Source organism: Coccidioides immitis (genome assembly GCF_000149335.2).
Source record: "Coccidioides immitis RS genomic scaffold supercont3.6, whole genome shotgun sequence".
Classification (NCBI taxonomy): Eukaryota; Fungi; Ascomycota; class Eurotiomycetes; order Onygenales; family Onygenaceae; genus Coccidioides; species Coccidioides immitis.
In genome coordinates this window covers 1,452,229-1,471,985 of record NW_004504312.1, presented here as the reverse complement: position 1 = coordinate 1,471,985, position 19,757 = coordinate 1,452,229, and the positions used below count along the sequence as shown (strand labels likewise).

The window sequence follows — 19,757 nt, the reverse complement described above, 5'->3', positions numbered from 1 at the left end:
TGTATTCTTAAAAGACAGGAGCCCAAGATGTAAGTAGTGCGAAGCCCATGTTGTCAAATGATTTGATTCGAAAATGTGATTTCTGTGCTATTCGTCGGGGTCGGTTCATATTGGGGTAATGTTCACATTATCGCCGTAATATCACGCGAAGCAAGTTTGTTAGATGCTCAAAAATATCAGCGGTCTTTGATTTAGCTCCTTCGGACAACTCCACGACCCAGGGGGCTCAATACCTTCTTCTCTTTCCGGATCTCACCAAAATCTCCAGAATTTATCGCCATGAAAGTGCATCGCGGGGGGGAAAACCAAAGAAGAAAGGAAATATTGAAAGAGAGAACCGATCCAAATGCATCCACAATGCCAGCTCAAGGACCACCAAGTGAGGGATTTGATCTTTTATAATTATGATGACGGAAAGTTCCATCCGTTGGGCTTTCAACCAACCCCCCCCCCCCCCCCCCCCTCTTCCTTTTTTTTTTTTTTTTTTTTTTCCGGGAGAAGCTACCTTTTGCTTCGCGGATTCGGGGCGGTGTCTCGATGTTACAAGTGTTGCTTAATGGCTTTGACTATTTGTGGAAGATGGCGATAATGGGACTGGAGAATACTACATAGATAGACGAGCAATTGAGGTAACTTAGGCATGTAATTATTGAATCTGAGACAGCTACATTTATAATTGTTTACAATACTTTAGTCGAAGCCCTCGAACTCCGACTCGCCATCGAGCTCCGCTTCTTGCGGCTTTGAAAGAACGCTAGAAGAAGTGTGGGATTTTGCGTTGAGCTCTTGCCGGTTCTTTTTCCGGAGCTCTTCAAGCATCTGGTGTGTCTCGCGAGATTTGGTTTTCTCTTCTTCCGTCATCTTCTCCCAATGTTCTCTCTCTTTCTTTGCGCGTTTGCGTTCGCGCCGTTTTTCTTTGTCGGATTTCTTTTCGAGAGTCTTGCTCCATGGCGCTGTGTCGTTGTTTGAAGAGGATGATGGGGCGGGGCGTTTCAAGGGGTTATGGGTAGTGGCAGAGTTTAGAGATTCTTGACGGTGTTTCTCTCGCTGCTTATCTTTGTAGGAATATTTGTCCCAGTCCAGGGTTACTCCGAGTGTCCTGTCCCCAGAGAACTTCTGCAGCTCTGGCATTTTCGGCAGCTTGAGCAAGCCCCACGCGCGACCTGCTTCTTCCCAGTCTATGTCCGTGATACGAAAGATGCTACTAGATTGATGCTTAGTGTAGCTGCGGACCCAACTGACAAAGGCCTTCTGGGCTTTGTCGTGCAATGCACGGTCACGAAGGACAGTTTCCCGGATTTTGCTTGTTGCTTCTGTCGCGAGAGTGTCGGATAAGGCTACCGGAGGAGATTCAAGAAGTGATACAGGTGTTTTTCGGACTTCAAGGAAGGGTATGTAATCTTCTTCTCGGCCAGGACAGAGCAATATGACACTTAGGCCACGACGTCCAGCCCGGCCAGCACGACCGCATCGGTGGAGGTATGCCTTAGGATCGGTTGGTGGATCAAACTGGATTACCAGGTCAACAAGCGGGATATCTAATCCTCGAGCGGCGACATCGGTGGTTAGTAAGACCGATGGAGATACTGAATTGGTAAAACGGCTGAAGTTCTTTTGTCGGACATTAGGTGGGTGCTTTCCATGAAGGGGTAGGGTGACGAATATTTCGGGGAGTAGGGAGGGTAGGACGTGGCTCCAGTAGTCTACTGCAGCACATGTCGAAAAGTATAGAATAGTTTTCTGTGGTGTATTGTCTATCGAGTTGAGGATCTGCCTGATGGCGGGGATTTTATGAGAGGGGCGTGTCAGGAGATATGTCATCTGCAAACTGTTGCGGCGTTAGCTGTTTGTTCACATCAAAAGGACCCGGAGTGACTAGACACCTTGCCGGGGTACGCTTCTCTTCTGTGCCAGGTGCCCCTTTTACTTTAACAGCAATTTTCACGGGATTCCGCAAACCAACTCGGATGATCTGATCTACGGCGTCGCTCACGGTGGCACTGAACAAACCGGTTCGCCTTTGTTTCGGCAGCCGGGCAAGTGTTTTTTGCAGGTCATCCTTGAACCCGAGATCCAGTAGCCTGTCGGCTTCATCTAGGACGAGAACTTCAAAAGAAGTCTGAGGACAATGTACATGCGGGGAGGAAAGGAGTTCAAGGAGCCTGCCAGGAGTGGAGACAAAGAGGTTCGGCGAGCGTTTCAAAAATGTACTTAGATCCTGAGCGGGAGTAGTTGCACCGCCAAGGAGTAGCTGCGGAACTACTTTCAGTGTCGAGGAGGGATAGGAGGGAAGGGTGGTTTCGCCATCTGCCGTCTCATCGGAGGTTGAAGGCTGTATGGCCGCAGCGGAGGGCGCGTGGAACGCGAGGAGGGAAAGAAGGACTTTATATATCTGCTCAGCTAACTCTCTGAAGCTATAGGTTAGCAAGACACAGATCTCGTAGGCAAACCGGGGAACGCAAAGCAAGTTTGCCCTCACCTAGTTGGCGAGACAATGATAGCTCCGACGTGGTGCTTTTTTATCGGAGCTTCCAGGCGTAGGAGCTTCTCGACGACGGGGATCAGAAACGCCATGGTCTTCCCGCTGCCAGTCACGGCCTCCACGACGACATCCTTGTGGCCCATGAAGAGCGGGATTGTCGACGCCTGGACGGGAGTCATGCGGGTGAAGCCCATCGCCGCAACGGCGTCGAGGATCCATTCCGACAGCGGCGGCGTCAGGGCCTGCCAAGAGCGGGAATGCGGCGGAGGCCCTCGCTCCTTCTTTTTGGATGCCATTGCTGGCTGCAGAAAACTGTGCCTTCCGCAAACGGGGGGGGGAAGGGTTTGTTTACGGGCTCCCTTGGGCTCGTCGCTGCCGCTTTTGCGCTGGCTCACAAAATTTCCCAATTCGGGAGGCTTGGCAGGGCTGATCACGGGACCCACAGTTATGCCGCTAAACACCGCCTTTGACTAAGCGGAGAATTTTTTGAAATGGCGTAACCGCTTTACTAGCGGTAACGAACCTGATGGTTTGATTGGATAGGAATATTTGCTTTTCCGCCCAAGCGCCTCAGTTCCCCACCCTCAATTGGCTGGTGCAGCGCCACCCGCACAGCCACGAACCGGAAGATTTACCAAAATTGATGTTGTTCCGGCCAGCATGTGCTCCGCGAATAATTTCATCTCTCGGCTTCAGACCAGCAAACATGGCCTGCTAGCAGCACAGGGACTCACCTCTCCTCCAGCCTGCCTCTTCGCTGCCTCTCCTCGAACCGCATCCTCCATCCTCGAGCCCTGCGCGAAGCCGTCGATCGACGAACATGCGCCTGTGCCTTCCTCGCCGCAGTTGACATGCCCCTTGAGAAAATCTTAAAAAACAAAAAAAATCCGCCGCCATCTCCGACTTTCATTTTATTTAGCTCCTCCAAACGCTCTCTACTGTCTGTCTGAACCGAAGCTTCTCTGAACTTGCATCTGCACAGCCAGATCGTGCTTACAACCACTCGCCCTTGTCCCTGTCATGCCTTTCCAAAATGAGATCCCCGCGACACCGCGCGTGATATCCCCTTCTCCCACCCCCTCGGAACTCTCGGAATCGAAAGATGGCTATCGAGGGCCCCTTACTCGTTCTGCCTCAGCAAGGCGACAGCTCTCTTCCCCTCCACCAATCTCAGAAGAAGATAGAGGACAGGAGAACGAGTCCGGCTCAGATTCGAGCACCAACAAGCGCGCCAGAACCCGATCTCGGAGCCCGATTACAAAGTCGCCCGGCAAGACTCGGCGTCGCCTGTCAGGCCTGGCATCAATCGACGAATCCCCTTCAAAGTTGAAACCTTTGACGAATGGCTTTCTCTCCCCTAATGGCCATCTCTCGCCATATTCAACGGCCAAGGAGCCCTTCCGTGATCTATCGCGCTCGCCGTCACCTCTCGGCCTGATCCCCCTCCATAGACACTACAGAAATTTTATCCATCGCCATGAGATTCCACGAAAGCTGCTCCATGTCTCAATCGGCTTTATCACGATCGATCTTTATCGCCGTGGCGTGCAGACGTTGGAGATCACTCCATGGCTTCTCACGGCCTTGATTCCCATTGCTGCCACAGATTTCCTTAGGCACCGTTTCCAGACGGTTAATAAACTCTATATTCGCTGCCTGGGTGCCTTGATGCGCGAAACTGAGGTGTCGGGTTATAATGGCGTCATTTGGTACCTCCTTGGTGCCTTCATTGTCTTGAGATTCTTCCCCAAAGACGTGGGCGTTATGGGCGTTCTGCTTCTGAGCTGGTGCGATACAGCAGCATCGACCTTCGGGCGTCTCTATGGTCGCTACACCCCTCGAATTCGCAGAGGAAAGAGCTTAGCAGGCACTTTGGCCGCTTGTGCTGTCGGCATAGTTACTGCTACAGCATTCTGGGGCTACCTTGTTCCCACTGTTAGCTCCTTTGCCAACGATCCTGAGAATTCGTTCATGTTCACTGGAACATTGAACCTTATCCCAGACTACGTGAAAGGTGCCCTTGAATGGGTGGGAATCTCCCGGGGGATCACGGATAAAGCTGTGGTGTCCGGCCCACTCGCCCTCGGTGTGATGAGTTTGTGGACGGGCATCGTCGCTGCTGGTAGCGAGTTGATTGATTTGTTCGGTTGGGACGATAATTTGACTATTCCGGTGTTGAGCGGCGTTGGAATGTGGGGATTCTTGAAGGTTTTCGGGTCATAAACTGCACTTTGGCAGTTTTCCTTTCTTTCTTTCGGTGTTGTCCTATTTAATTACGCTGTTACGTTGTCTGCATGTTTTCCTCCTTCTAATCATCCTGTTTCTTTCTATCGATGCCCAGCGTCCTCCACTCTCGCCCGTTCAGACCGAAGATACACCTTTTAAAGATGCCCATTTTTCACCCTGTTACCTCCAACAGTACCCCTATTAAATGCATTTCCTTATATTCCCCCTTTTTTTGTCCTTCGCAACTCCTTGAACACGAGACTGCTTTATTAGATCTGAATACCTAGCATACCTCTGCATGTATAGTAAATAACCGATCTTCTCGCCGTCGTTACCCGGCCACACTCCTCGTTATGTTCACAATAACATTGAACCATGACAGAAGTCATCCTGCGTAGAAATGATCATAATCCCCCTTGAATTAACATTGTTTATCATTACGTATTTAATGTGTTTATGCCATTCTTCTGTAGCACGAAGATTTCGCCTACAATACCAGAGGGGCCTCTGGGGAATCACCATGCTTGATAGCTATTATGAGGTTTGCTGGGAACCTTTTTAGTCAGTGCTTATTAGTTAACATTGGTCTGCGCTGATAAAGTATAGCAGACTTTTTGGAACGCAAAAAAAAAAAAAAAAAGACAAATCGTATCATTCTCCATGATTTTCGATTTTTATCGGACATGCTTTTCTAAGAAAGGATGTCATGCTTGACGAGGCCAATACTGACCCTCGTCGGTGTTGGTAAGTGTAACATGGACATCGGAGTATTGGTAGAAAAGGAGGGCAGGAGTAGGCGCAACCAAGTTCGATCAAGTTAGATCTAGGATGCTGATCCGCCCGGCATGCTTCTTTTGTTTGCTTGACTTGGACTGGGTTGGCGCTTTATCGCAGTAGTTTGCTAACGAAGTATCTTTAGAACGAACTCCGGGTGTGTGCGTCCAAAAGCCGTTCCAGATGTTTATATCTTGCAGGTGTATATGTGTCGTTTGCTCGCTGGGTGCTTCAGTGGACTGCAATGAATTCTCGTCTTGAATGGATAGTCCTTGGAAGTCGTCGACCAGTAACGAGTCCAGGGATGTCAGGTTTTTCCCTTCACATGGAGGCTTCAATATAGGCTGTGCGGAATGCTTTGGAGTAGCAAGCGCTTCCTTGATCAATGAGGTGTCTGATGACGATACGGAGGCTTGTGGAGACAAATGGGTCGTGTTGAATTTCGACGGGCCCAACTTGTTGCGTGTTTCCCTTGACTTCGTGGCTTTTGATCTGCCTTTTACAGGGCTAGCCTTTCCTCTTCGTTCAGCCCGAGACGAGCCTTCGTCAGACGAAGAAGAGATTGTAATAGATTGGAACTCCGTCTCTAGTAAATCCAGGGCTCTGAAAGAGTGAGAATGGTTAGAATCGTCCTTTGGGTTTGTGGAACATGACAATCTACCTTCGTCACTGTCTCCGAGAGCCATAGCTGCCTCGATGTCGCTGGAAGTTGGGTGATCAACTTTCCTTGCAGGCTTCGGCTCCCTGGAGAATGAGGATGTTCCGCTTTTTGTGCTTCGAACAGCAAAGGCAGTGCAGTCTGCAATCGTCCTTTGTGTATGATTGCTCATAGAGTCACGACGGCCTTCGCCAGTTTGATTCCGCCTTTCAATCGTAGACCTGCCAGATTTTCCAAGAGCTGTAGACGTCCGTAGCTGGGGCTTCACAACGGTGCCATATCGATGAAGCGCCCCTGGCGCCATTCCAGCATCCACAACTTTCTTTGTACCCCTAGCTCCCTTCTTAGAAACTTGAGGTTTGGAAGCTGCCAGCTTTTTCCGCTCCTGTTCATCTTGCCACTGTTGTATCGCGTCTGGCATACCTACTTTGACGAGAGCCTCAAAGACCCAGAGCGTTTGTTCCTTTGTTGGGTCATAAAATACTCGTTTTGTGGTAGAATGAAGCATCTCGATCCCGTCGTCTTCATCATCAGATTCAACCATATCAACAGTCACATCTGCACTCTCTGTTTGGGACAAGGATTCCGATTCTAATTCTAGGTTTAAGCCCACAACTTGAGCGGGAACGAATTGCAGTTTTATCTCTGCCAAGCCGTCCATAGTAGGGTTGTCCTTTCTGCCAGATACTTTGGCCCGAGGGGGAGCCTGTGGTTGAGCGTATAGGCGGTAGCAAATGAGCGCAGGTGCCAGTTTCCTGACAAATCGATGCGCTCCGGCAAGGCTCGTCCACCCAAGCTCTTCAGAAACGAATTGTCGAAGTGCAGATACGTCAAAGTCTCCGTTCCATTGGAGTTTTCGAAGTTTCTCCAAGTCCCTTTCGGACGAAGTCAGTGGATGAATGTAGTCAAATAGCACTTGCAGGTCAGGAAAGCTTTCCGGTATCCGAACAGCCATGTGCTTAGACTTAAAATACCCGCTTTCATTCGTCGAAAGTTCGTAATCCAATCTTTTTCTCCATTCATTCAAGGGCATAGTTAAATCCCTTGGGTTGGAGGTGATGATGTCTAACAAATCGGTGCCAAAACCGGCACGCGCAATTTCGGCAGCCAATTTGGGCCCGCATCTCGGCACACCTGCCGGTAAGTAGTCACCTCCGCTTAGAAGCGCAAACAAGACCATACCACCGACATCAAATGGGACATTAGTCGCGGACCCGTCACGACGATACACACTAACATGCGTAGCGGCACTAGGGCCTTTAGAAGCTCTTGAGAAATTCATAAATGTGATCTTAGATCCAAACATAACCGTGTCAATGTCGTTACTCATTGCTGCATCAACTATGCCCATTGTTTGTAACTTTGCGCATTCTGCCTCTGCTTCCCCTGGCGCGTCGTGGTGGTGAAACCCGAAGAGCTCAATGAGTCGCTTCGATGAGCGGATATTCCAAGCACCAGCCCTGCCATTTCTAATGACCAACTTCCCTCGTTTGTATTCAGGGCGTCCTGAGCCGTCAAACACGAAGATCGGATGGACTGGTAATGATATCAACCTTGCGAGTCGGTAAAACAATGCTCGCAGCTCAGGATTTAAACCTCCCTGGGCGGCTTGAGCCTGAAACAGCCAGATTGATACATCGATTGCAATGCGGAGCGGCCGTGAGGTCTGTTGAAAATGGTCGATAGCTAATTTAGCCAAGGAGACTCGATCTCCAGGGCCGAGCTCCTGTAGAAGGCTGAAAGCAATGTTAGTACCTAGAACAACACTTATGAACATAGATACCTGGAACAGGTGAGTGCTTACCCGGGAATACCCATGTATGCTTATCGATGACATGGTAACTGGGAATCCATTTGGGCCTGTGATGAATTGTGTGTTCTGCATGCAACCAGTAATCAGGCAGGCTGCAGCAAACTGGCTTGGGGGCATATTCTGCCATTCTTCACCGCCAAGGCGTTTGTCCCCTGGCGACATCACCTTGCACACCCTCTCTCACGCGCGACGACATCACAGCATGGAACAGTGAAGATGGGATCGAAGCTCCATGCACTTGCGAAGATTGATGCAGAGCTATTCTTGACATTGAGAAGCGTAAGTGATACCTCTCATATTGTAGCTTCTTCACAACAGACTGTGCTGTTGCTGCTGAAGCATTGTTTACATGGATTCACAGCGAGTTGGTGATGGTCCAGCAGAGGTCTTATAAGCTATGATCCACAAGAGCCATGGTGCATATGAATAAACTATATAAACCGAACTACTTGAAATAAATCTGGAGCTGATCCTGCATTTTTGACACCGTAGGTGTTGCTACGATTTTGAGTTGTGTTCTCCATTTTGAAGCTACGAATGACTTGGCCTTGAAGACAAGGAATTTTCAATTGACCGTCATGACAACCATTTCTTCGTCATCCTCTGGTTTTGATAGACGGTCATCTGCGACTGATATACGAACAAGTCTCCGATCTTCCCGAACGCATGCTCCCGCATCCCCGCACACTCCACAGCAATCCCGTCAGATGTACTCACCATACACCGGTTCTCCCTCGCCGGGATCGTCATTTCGACATGAAGAAGATTCCGTTATCATAGAAATTGGGTCTCGTTGGCTGCGGGCCGGGTTTGAAGGCAACAGCACTCCCGTGTGTGTGGTAGGATTCGGCCCGGAGGAAGGAAGACGGGTTGGTGATTATCGAGGATGGATACGGAGTCCAAACCAAGATAGCCAAAAGGGAAAGATAGCGCCTACCAGTATCCAAAACTGGCTAAAAAGCTATGAACTCTGGCGTAAGGATATTCGTGGCCTTGACGTTGGTCTTTTTGAAGACAAGCTTGAACGAGCCATTCGGGAACTATACAACAAATATCTGCTCACGGATACTGGTTCGTCGCGACTCGTTCTTGTTCTTCCGTCAATCGTGCCTCATGTCTTACTCTCCTCCCTGTTATCCACTATATTCCACCGCTGGAGATATCCCGCTATCACCTTGCTTCCATCTTCTGCTATGGCCGCTGTGGCTGCGGGTGTCAGATCAGCTCTTGTCGTAGACATTGGTTGGGAAGAAACGACAGTTACGGCCCTTTACGAATATCGGGAAATTCAATCCAAACGAAGTACTCGTGCAATGAAACTCTTAATGCAACAGGTGGGGCGATTCTTGACCCAAGTTGTCCGCCAGGAAGAAGGCTTGACAACCACGGAAGATGATACCATAGACGTAAGCGTTGATCTATGCGAAGAAATTATGACCCGGTTAGCTTGGTGCAGAACTCGAACCACGACTAGACAGCGACCAGAATCTGAAGGAGCTGAAGACTCACACCAAACGTCCGCCCTAGACGATGGCGACGACAGCCCCAACGCCGCGCCTGGTCTATCCGAGTTAGTATCCCTACCATTACCTGTGGGAAACACGATGTCGTATATAGACGTTCCATTCCTGAAATTTTCCGAATTGGTAGAACAAGCCTTGTTTGCAGGTGGAACCACTGGGCGAGATTGGGACGATGAGGACACTCCACTAGACATGCTGGTCTACAATTCGCTACGTTCACTGTGCCCAGATGTACGGGGAACCTGCATGTCTAGAATTGTGTTTATTGGCGGCGGATCAAACATCCCCGGATTGCGGCAAAGAATCATTGAAGATGTGGATACCGTCATCGAGAAGCACCAGTGGTCTCGAACTCGAGGCAAAGTGTTTGAAAAAGGAGAAAGTCGGGAGCGAGGTGTGAATGAAAAAGCAGGCTCCGATCGGCCCAGCAACGACGTGCGTACCAAGGCATCGGAACAGACGCCAGATACCAGCTTCATTGACGAGAGATTCCAGCGAAATAGCAAAGACTCTACGCCACATGTTCATGGAGTTCTTCGGCAAGTAGATTCGCTGGGATCGTGGGCGGGTGCCAGCTTGGCATCCAGTTTAAAAGTCAAGGGATTAGTTGAAGTTGAACGCGAGAAGTTCCTTCAGCATGGGTTCGCAGGTGCCTCCAGGGACCATAACATCAGCACATCGATGGATCGAAGGTCTGGCTACGGGCCAAGCATGGCTAGATCTGGAGGCGATAGATCTAGTTGGACACTGGGAGAATGGGCATAGTCAGATCTTTGAACATCGTCAACCAACAACGCAACCTGCCTAATATACCCTGATACCCAAGAACCTCGGTATTGATCCAGAAGGGAATGCTGCATTAGCAGAGACATGCGGCGTGGATATTGAGTTCAGCTTCAGGCATCATGTCGAGATGCTGGCCGTAACAGTTTCTCTTCCTATGCTATGAAAGGCCAAGGGAAGCCTGCCGTGGTAGTTATCTCGAATAGGAGTAATGAAAAACGCGGAAGAAGCCCAAATGAAAGAATGAAAGGCAGTGCTCGTTTCCTCCTCGACACATGTTTCCCCGGCGGACAAGGCGCGACCGGCCCTTTCCATTCACCTCGCTTCGGGGTTTACCTCCACATTCTTACTACATGGTCACACTTTGCTAGTTTCCATAGTGACGTGAACAAGAAAAAATCTCCTTTCCCTTGAAGCTGTTGTGAGATTGTAAAGCTCTTTGAACGTTATATGTTCCTCAAAGCACTTTGAGCTTTGAAAGAAACGTTTTCTTTTATCTCGGCGACTATATCAAAGCCACTTTTCCTACATAAGAATGCGGCGAGTGGGTTCCTTCGTTCAGGGACTCCGCAGAATGTCAGGGTCCCCTCTGCCATCGAGAGAGAGGTTGCCGTCCCCAGTCCGTCGACGCGCCTCGAATGCCAACCTTTTGGGTGCCCCGGTCAACAGAGACGATTCAGCAGGCTCAAGAGGTTCAAGACGCAGAACCAGTCAGCTCCTTGGGGAAATATTCTCTGCCGCGGAGCTCGAAGCTCCAGGTCTCCTTGACTCGCCCCGCGACGATTTGCCATATGATCGTTTGAAGCTTGAAGGTCTTGTTAACTACCACGTCGGCCAGCTTGAACGGCTTAAGCGAGAAATCCAGGGTCATAACGAGACCATTGGGCAACTGGCATGCACCCTCCGCAGTATGCGCCACAAAGACCACCTCGTCCACGCTGCTGGATGCTTGAACGCCCGCATTCAGGGGGTGAAAAACACGAGAAACCGCCTTGCAAAGTTCGTCATGTTCCATTTGCAAGAGATGGAGCGAATTGAGGAATTCGGGCGGCCTTTGGGGTTCAGACCCGGGAGGTGAGCCACTCTGTTATAGCTGCCCTTCCCATTCAGCGCCGATAGCTAACGCCTCCACCTATTTATAGATTTAGGGAGCTCCCCACATTTGGAGGGTGGAATCGTTTGTTTGCAGACGATTACCACTAAACCGAGGGAGGCTTCTTACGGTTTTACGGCTCGGGTCTTGGCGTCCGGTGGAGTTATGGCAATTGTGATGCTCCCCTTGGGTTTCGGTTTTATGAAGACAGGAAGAATGGGATGACGTCCGGTGGTCTGTTGGTCTGGCATGCAGGCGTATGTCATTGTTGCTGGTTCTCAGTCAGTGCCGGAATTCAACGCATATTGGGCTGATTTGTCGGGAAATTAGGGGCTACATGGTCATACTAAGCGGTGACAAACGACGGCAGGAAGGAATCCAATTATTTTACAGGAGGCCTAGATGCAAAATCATTCCGTGGCGTCCCGTATGGAAATTTGGAGGAATGAATGAACTGCTGGGCATAAAAGCGGGCACTATCAAGCTAGAACCGGCTTTCTTTGAGGCCGATCAGGTGGTAAGGAATGATATTGGAAGCCTTTTGTAAATCCTAAGGTATCAACGGGTATAAGCAAAGCTACTTTCCCGTGTGCAGTCGCTAAAAACACAACCAAGTTATACTCCTTGCTCCAAACTCCTACATGCTTCAATCAGAAACTTCTCCATTAACGTGTATCTCCCCATTACACTCTTCCAAAGACGTAGGTAGCCCAATTAACTGCTGGCGGGGTGTTAGGCCCAAATATTTGATATTGCAACTGGCCCCACTGTGGATTATTAACTCCGTCGATCCAGCCTTCCGGCTCAATAACGATACAGCCATATTTCTGCACAGTATCGACCGGGTGAGTTGTATTTCCAGTATTCTGCTGATTATTGCGGTCAACTTGCGACTGTTTCACCGGTAAGGTCCCATTCTGACCGCTGCAGGTGTAGATCTGGACGGCGTGTTGATTGGTGCTGACGAGCATGGAGATACCAGTGGTAGTGGAAAACATGTTTAGAGCTGGGACCATGGCTTTGGGGGACGACGTCCAGTCAGAAATGTTCGTTGGCCGATCGATGATGAAGCATGTATCGTAGCCGGTGCAGTTGTCACCGCAGAGGCCAGTGGTTGATTGGATATCTTGGCCGATCAGCTTGGGGGATGTGAAGTCAAGGGCTTCATCGAAAGAAGTTTTAACATCTGCTATTTGTCCTGTTGGAATCAAGTGGGAGTCCGTGGATATATATCGGTCAGAAAGGGGTAGTTGGAGGAATGTGTCGTTCAAAATATTTGGCTCCTTAAAGGCGTTCAAATTCCAGTAGATGTGGTTAGACAGCATGATAGGCGTCCTGTCTGACTGCGCAATGGATACCGTCCTCGTGGTCAGCTTGGTTTCGAAGCTTGCGTTGTCGGGACTCCACGAAGAAGAGACTGTATAAGCAGCCAGATTCACCACTTTCCCTGGGAAATTTTCAAATCCGGGATCAAAGAGAGCAAAAGTTATGGAGTCCTCGGTATGGTTAGTGACAGTCCAGTTCCGCTGATCATAACCAACGGGGCCGCCATGCAGCGTTTGGGTATCGTTGAACTCGTTCGAGGGGACTTTATACTCAACGCCATCCAAGATGAATGTGCTATTTTTTATTCTGTTCGCATATCGTCCAACGATAGGCCCAAGATAGGCATTGTTAGACGCGACATTTTCAACATATTGTTCCGGATTGTCAAAGCCGACCACGACATCTTGCTGCTGGCCAGATCGATCGGGAACAAGCAACGAAACCAGGCGGGCGCCATACGGAATAAACGATGCCGTGATATTGTTTGCAGATATCGTATATACTTGCAGTGCTGTAGAAGCGTTAGAAGGGAAGTCGGTGGGCGCGGGAGCTGGCTGCGGAGCGGGAACAGTGACATTCATGCCCTGTGGCGTCCCAGCCACGCCCACGCAGGCGAGCAAGAAAGCCCCAACGAAACGCGAATAGTGCATTTTCCTGCCTGCAAAAGTGGTGGCGGAAGAAAATAGTGTCAATTCCTCTCTGATATACTCCGTAACTATTCATGGTTCAACTAAGAAATATAAAGGGATCTGCAAAGGGCGTGAAGGGGCGGGGTTATTATACCCCCTTCCTTACAATTCAAATCACGAACTATACGACGTCACCACTCTCCGTCGCCGGAGTCGAGAACCTTGAGCTACAGGAGAAATACAGGCTAGCCGTGGGACGGATGAGTGAATACTAACAGTCATGTCGCTAAGGGACAATAAAAGTGAACCCAACAAACGATGAGATTTTTGGACCATGGACGGGATTGTGGGAGACAACGTAACGTATTAGAGGGCATACCATAGCTCCAGGTAGGAATGGAGGTACCACGTCGCGATATGATGCCGACCAGCGGGAAGTGGATCGTCATACGCTGCAACCACCTTGCTGGAAGTCAGATCGACGAGCTGCGTATGTACTTGTCACTTGAAACAATCCCGGTCCATCCGCCGCTCGGACCGTTTGCGGCTGGGGATACTCTGCCCGGGACGGACCGTACCACTCGTGCTTTGAACTATAAAGTTGATGGTAACACAGAACTAAGCTCAACATTCAAGAGCTTTTTTAACGGGCGGCCTGGTGATGTAGAGGTACATATGCGCACATAGAGCGGCACCGAAAGCCGAGACCAGGAAGAATAAGAGATGCGCGAGGGAGACCACTCTCCCGGATCGGAACCAGCCATATTTGTCGATAAGATCCCTGTTGCAGTGCTGCGATGCTGCGATGCTGCGATGCTGCTGCAGTGGAGTGGTGCTGTTGTCTCGCCGTCTCTGTGGGTTGCTCCGGTGAGTCTCTCGGGCCGAGTACTTCCGAAGTGTGGCTGGAGTTCTTCTAGGCCAAATTTGGTTAGTGTATGAAAGGCTTTCTCGAGGTAGGATAATTATTGATCCGGCTCCAGCGATGAGGGTGGATGATATAATCAATGCAAACATAAACAAAGCGCACGAGCCACCTCCGACGACCAGCACGAAGCTCCGTCGAAGGCGAACCGATCGGACCAGAGCAAGACGTCTTGAAATCGCATTGCCAGGTCTAGCCTGAGCGCTGAAAGAGAATCGATGAGCCTGCGACTCCAACCAGGTCGCGCCCGATGGAGCATAGCTTCCAATCCTTGATACCTGCTACCGCTGTTGCCCCCTCCGCACTTCTCGCGATTCCCTGCCGCCGCCTGCCATTCCTCCCGCTCTGGAGCAAAGAAAGGATAACAACGTATCGCAATGGAGAGTCGAAATGGAAGTTCGTCCCCTGACCCGCTGGGCTATCCCGGCGATCCTGAATTTCTACTCTCATCCGCCACAAAGCCGTTCTCCCAGCGGAGACTGAGCATGACACCCTTCAAGTCCCGAACCCCGAGAACCCCGTGGTCCACCAGAAGTAAAGGCAAAAGAAGTGCGAAAAGCGTCGCAAGATCGATCAAGTATCCTGATATAGTCCTCCCGTCTACACCTTCGGGGGACCGCTTCAACCAGAGATCGCTTTCCCCAACCAAAACGACCATGCACTCGGAAAGTAACATCAGTCCCTGGCGGATCCGAGTGACGGTAGAAGCCGAGCGCGACGAAGAAGAGGAGGGTCAAAACACTATCCAAAGCAGAGCTGGTGGTTGGGAAAGCGGCAACGCCCTGAAAATACCCCTGAAGGGTGGAAATTCATCGGCTGAGCCCTCACCGAAGAAGTCACCCCGTAAAGGGAGGAAAACTGACGTATCCAAGCGTGCGCCCACTCCGGGAAGGAAGAGACCTGCTGGAATTTTCGATGGCGTTTTAGATAGTGTAGGGAAGCGAAAAAGAGGAAGGTCAAGGAAGACCCTAGAGCCCGTTCGAGAGAATTCACCCACGCGTCACTCCTCGCCCGCAAAATCAATCGCAGACCTGCTCAGTGGAGATGATCCGTTTTTGGATATCGCCCAAGGTGGTGTTGATGGTGCCGCGTATGAGCCAGAAACATACGCTTCTACGTATCAGACCACTCAGCCTAATCTTGGTGCTCCTACAATTCAAGATGATCAAACCTCGCCAAAATTGACTCCAATAGCTGAAGCAGGGGAAAGATTGCAACCCGGGCAACCCGGGAAAGAATTTGGGGTCTCGGAAACCTCACCTATACACGGAGATGTTGGTCCATCCCCGATCAACGTAACTTTTGCTGGACATACTCCTAGGCCTAAATTCCGTCTCTATCCGACTCCCACATCTTCTTCCCAACTAGGAGAAGAACCTTTAGAGGCTAACAATATTCATTCCTCGACTACCAAAACAAAGGTAGTGAAACTGGGGGAACGTATTGCGGACCCAAACGAGGACCATAGGGAATTTGACTCTATCATGGAAAGCGAAGGATTCAGTATGGTTTCGCTAAATTCATTGCCGTCTGCGAAGCGGAAACTCCTTAGCTCTCTAGAAGAACGTTCGTCTGTACCGGTCACCATTGAAACCCCTCTCGAGAAAAGTTTGGCGAAGGCGGATGCGGGAACAGAAAAAGCCTTAGAAAATGGGGCTTCCACTCCCTCCGCAGCAGAACCCAGTCCTGCAACCGATCCCCGTCCTACCGAAACAGCACTAGGTGGATGGCCAGCAAACAGAGCTGAGACGGACGACTTTCAAGCCCAAAAGCCAGTCCTTAACAATGTTCCTCCACACCATCTCACACCGCCAGCGGTACCTGTGGTGCCCGAACAAGTATCGCGCCGAAGTCTTATTGTTCGGCTAGCGCGTATAATCCGGACTGGAATCTCACTGCAAAGAATGCTGAACCGTAATTGGAGGATACTCAATTCAGACGCCCCTCTTTATAATGCTACCGATACGCAAGATGATGACTCCGAAGCTACAAGACGACGAATAGAGAAACTGTTTGAGGGCTTTAGCATGGAGATTCGAAGAGATCTATGTGCTGCATTACGTTTTGGCAAAGCACTCGCACAAAGAACCAGGATAGCGCGTCAGGAGTGGCAGCCAGAAGTGGCTTCAGATGAGCATGTTTCTGTTTCCGACTCTGGAGGCATCCAATATCCTCTGCTGGACATAGCTGCAGATGGACAGTCACTGTCAACAATGTCCCGGGACGAGGATCACGATCACTCTTCCGTACACCTAGGGAGCCCAACACCTAGAGACGAGAATCTGACCGAAAAAATAAACATGGAAATGGCTAAACGTGAAGAGCAATGGCAGCGGGAAAGGGAAGCAATCAGCCGCCAGATTGAGGCGGCAAGTGAAAGCCAGGTCATTGTCATTGAGAGTGACGACGAACGTTTGGCCACGAAATCCCCTCATCATCAGGATCAAGACATACCTGGTGATCTGAGGAACCAGACTACTGCTGAGGACGATGACTATGAAGATATTTGGCAGCAGGAGGCTCGAGAGGGGGCTATTCCGTCAGACTCACCGTCGTTCGCCGAGGTTACACATGATGATACCGTTCACCCACGCAGAACCGCTGTTCCTACAAATATAGGCTACGCCCAAGATGAAGAAAATTTTCCCCGGCAGCCATGGTCAGCTCACACACAAAAGTACCCGATGCTGTCACTTGGAAAATCCCAGCTGGAAAAGTACAGGGATATGACTTTCGAGTTTTCATCTCTGATAAGGACGCCAGAGAGTTCGACGAGGAGATGGATGCGAGGAGCTCTAGAATCAGCCTCCACACGTGGCTCCAATTCCATGCCGAACGAGGCTCCTCTGCAGCAAGTTCCCACGTCAGCCGTAGCTGAAGCCAATACTATAGAGGATGTCCGGCAACAAGCACGTCCGCCGTTTTCGAGTTCAAGTGATTCAATTTCGGAACTTCCTCCGCCGCCTTCTCTAAAGTATACCGGCAGCGATATCATGACCAACGGCCAACATGAGCCGTCACCTTTGCTTGGAGATCAAATGTCACCCAATCTAAGATATGTTGGAGATAACGCTGAGAATCAGTTTGAGTCGAATGGGGAAGCTCGCAATGATTTAGAGGAGGACGTTCATACCGTTTCTCCCAACTTCAAAGCGCAAGAAACGGCTGTTAACCCATCTTGGTTTAATCGACTTACGAATATTGCACCAAAGTGGTTTGTTGCCTCACCTTCCACACAATCACACAGTATTCAAAATCAACCGCCTCTTGATCAACCCGAATATCCCATGCAATCCACCTCTTTCCCGCCTGTTGTTCAAGAACAAGCTGATTTCTCAACTACCCCACGAGCTACTCATCGAAGGAGAAGGCCAAATGGAAAGCCATTAGCCCTTTCGGGCTACTTTACCAACGACCACTACTTCGCTCTGCGTCGTATATATCGCAAAGCAAAAGAATCGCCACATCTATTTCACTACGCTCCGACACCGGAGCGTGATGCAATGTTAGGGAAGTGGATGTGGTCGGCTGACGGCCATCATCATCGACAAGTTACGGAGATTCAATTGGCTGTCGTTGACAAGTTCAGAAAGGATCTGATTGAGGCAAGCAGGAAGAGTGGCGGGCCTGATACTCTAGGATGGACCGAAGAAGATATCTTATGGAGGCTCTTTAGCATAATTGTTGGAGAAAAGATCAGGAGAGAACGGAAAAGGCAGCAGGCTGTCGAAGACACCGGTGATGGAATAGGAGACGCGGAGACCCCAGGCGCGATTGTGGCGTGAACATGGCGACCATCTTGGGGTTGCGGCTCTGGGTGTCCGATCTTAGTATCGGCATATTGTTTTGATTCTGTATAGGACTATAAGAGGTGTTTTGGAAATTGGAGGCTGGTTTATGGTGCTTTGTCAAATTCGCAGCTGTTGCTCGAACCTTTGTTGGGCGTTTATGATGTTGGGATAGGTACGTGTATGACGACTTTGATGACCGAGGACTTTCTACGAGCTCTTCTACCCTATTGCATAGGACGCTTGTTGTTTTTTAATCTGTTTTCTGTAAATATTAACTGAGATACCATATTCTGGATTGACTGAATCTCTTTTGTGCAAGCTGTCTTTCGTCTGCGATTTTCTTTGGGTCTCTGCATGTATACCTAGGCCTTTTGTTACCTCTGGCCAGTTGTGAATATGAAATGTATCGTCGCATTCAAGAGTATTCCTTGAGGAGCCCTGCTTGCTGTTGTTCACATACAAGGGAGACATTCGCCAGTCAGTCAGTCAACCCGTTCATCCCTATCGGACAGCAGCATCCACCATTCACAGACTCTGCCCATCGCAATGTTTGCACACATTCTCGCCGTATGTGTCAAGTCGGCTGACGCCAGTGGCTACACCCGCTAAAACGGTCATTAGGCTGACCCAAAATTCTTGCTTCCCTTCTCGAGTATAACTAACTCGCATTCTTCTATTCCTTCTCCTCCCCGCTTCCTCCTTCTACCCATCAGGCTATTCGAAAGAAGTAGTATCTTTGTCGATAGCCTTAAAGAAGGCATTTGTTATATATATAATATAATACATATGCTATGTAATCGGGACATCTTCAACGGACCTTCGCGAGTCAAGACGTGAGTTTGTGCCGCCAATACCAGGTCACCCAGATGATTAGCTGACCTAAAAAAATGAATTCCGAAGATACCTGGCAGAAATCGATCTGTCTAATATATTATGGTCTTCACGATTCCTCTCCCCAAGGGGAACAACTGGGAGGTATATGTGAAGCGGCAACCCGTCCTCCCAATCAATGACCCGGATCACCCCGATAAGGGGGAATGGTGTAATTCGCTACGACCGGGCATCGCCTGGCTGGCCACGGCCAGGGCATAACCGTGGAATAGATCTTCAGCCCACAAAAGCAGAAATGCCGTTGCGGGAGCTCGAGAAACGCGAGAGCAAGCTATAAATGTATGTCAATCGATCCAGGCAGTTCAAGAAAATCTTTTTGCGGTTGCTTATCCGAGTGGGATTCGGCCAATCGACCTTGTAGGCCTTGTCGAGCAGGCCGAGGCGAAACATTACGGTAAGATCATCCCCGATAGGCCCATGAGTAATCCCTTTCAAGATCACGATAGAAGGCTATGAGATGACGCATTCAGATCCATCTATGAAAGTGAGGAGCAATGGCAAATGGAGTTGTAACGGGATTTCTGTCAAGAGAGAGCCAGGTGGTGCATAGAACGTGGAGGATCAGTCAGGCCAGCGTATCTTACTCTGTTAAAAAAAATATGAATCCCTCTTCTCGAAATACATATCCAGGATAAAATAGACAATCATTTTCAGTTGGTGTGCTTGACCGCTTTGTTCTATGCGGGGATTCCCTCTCTTGAGACACGCACTGTGTGAGCATGAATAATGGAAACCTGGATTATCCGCTGGTCATCCACGATAAAGACTGCACATTGACCCATCGAGAAAGATATTCGCATCGCGTCATCATCGATTCTCCCCCGACCCAGCGGCTTCCCTAGGCTA

The 19,757-nt window shown here is 49.8% G+C and overlaps 7 protein-coding genes across 7 annotated transcripts; 4 read left to right on the top strand and 3 right to left on the bottom strand.

Moving 5' to 3' along the window:
- Positions 1–690: 690 nt before the first annotated feature.
- CIMG_03496 (ATP-dependent rRNA helicase SPB4) lies at positions 691–2,778 on the bottom strand (the record flags this gene model as incomplete). The annotated part of the gene is made up of 3 exons (XM_001244054.2): positions 691–1,828; positions 1,884–2,408; positions 2,480–2,778. The coding sequence occupies 3 exons, from the start codon at positions 2,776–2,778 to the stop codon at positions 691–693; spliced, it is 1,962 nt and encodes a 653-aa protein (XP_001244055.2).
- A 410-nt stretch (positions 2,779–3,188) lies between these two features.
- Positions 3,189–5,096, top strand: CIMG_03494 (phosphatidate cytidylyltransferase). Its single transcript, XM_001244052.2, has one exon. It carries the CDS (start codon positions 3,503–3,505, stop codon positions 4,703–4,705), a length of 1,203 nt encoding a protein of 400 aa, XP_001244053.1. The 5' UTR covers positions 3,189–3,502; the 3' UTR covers positions 4,706–5,096.
- Positions 5,097–5,520: 424 nt separating this feature from the next.
- On the bottom strand, positions 5,521–8,115 carry CIMG_03493 (Holliday junction resolvase YEN1; the record flags this gene model as incomplete). The annotated part of the gene is made up of 2 exons (XM_001244051.2): positions 5,521–7,923; positions 7,945–8,115. 2 exons carry the CDS (start codon positions 8,113–8,115, stop codon positions 5,521–5,523), a joined length of 2,574 nt encoding a protein of 857 aa, XP_001244052.2.
- Positions 8,116–8,177: 62 nt separating this feature from the next.
- CIMG_03491 (uncharacterized protein) lies at positions 8,178–10,241 on the top strand (the record flags this gene model as incomplete). The annotated part of the gene is made up of 2 exons (XM_001244049.2): positions 8,178–8,232; positions 8,446–10,241. The coding sequence occupies exon 2, from the start codon at positions 8,532–8,534 to the stop codon at positions 10,239–10,241; it is 1,710 nt and encodes a 569-aa protein (XP_001244050.1). The 5' UTR covers positions 8,178–8,232; positions 8,446–8,531.
- Positions 10,242–10,833: 592 nt separating this feature from the next.
- CIMG_03490 (uncharacterized protein) lies at positions 10,834–11,462 on the top strand (the record flags this gene model as incomplete). Its single annotated transcript, XM_001244048.1, has 2 exons — positions 10,834–11,333; positions 11,402–11,462. 2 exons carry the CDS (start codon positions 10,834–10,836, stop codon positions 11,460–11,462), a joined length of 561 nt encoding a protein of 186 aa, XP_001244049.1.
- Positions 11,463–11,850: 388 nt separating this feature from the next.
- On the bottom strand, positions 11,851–13,401 carry CIMG_03489 (aldose 1-epimerase; the record flags this gene model as incomplete). Its single annotated transcript, XM_001244047.2, has 2 exons — positions 11,851–13,189; positions 13,254–13,401. The coding sequence occupies 2 exons, from the start codon at positions 13,399–13,401 to the stop codon at positions 12,036–12,038; spliced, it is 1,302 nt and encodes a 433-aa protein (XP_001244048.2). The 3' UTR covers positions 11,851–12,035.
- A 1,205-nt stretch (positions 13,402–14,606) lies between these two features.
- CIMG_03487 (uncharacterized protein) lies at positions 14,607–18,438 on the top strand (the record flags this gene model as incomplete). Its single annotated transcript, XM_001244045.2, has 1 exon — positions 14,607–18,438. The coding sequence occupies one exon, from the start codon at positions 14,607–14,609 to the stop codon at positions 18,012–18,014; it is 3,408 nt and encodes a 1,135-aa protein (XP_001244046.1). The 3' UTR covers positions 18,015–18,438.
- Between the last annotated feature and the right edge of the window lie 1,319 nt (positions 18,439–19,757).

Excerpts from the sequence above, each read along its gene's own strand:
- CIMG_03494 (XM_001244052.2), top strand. The coding sequence starts at position 3,503 with ATGCCTTTCCAAAATGAGATCCCCGCGACACCGCGCGTGATATCCCCT.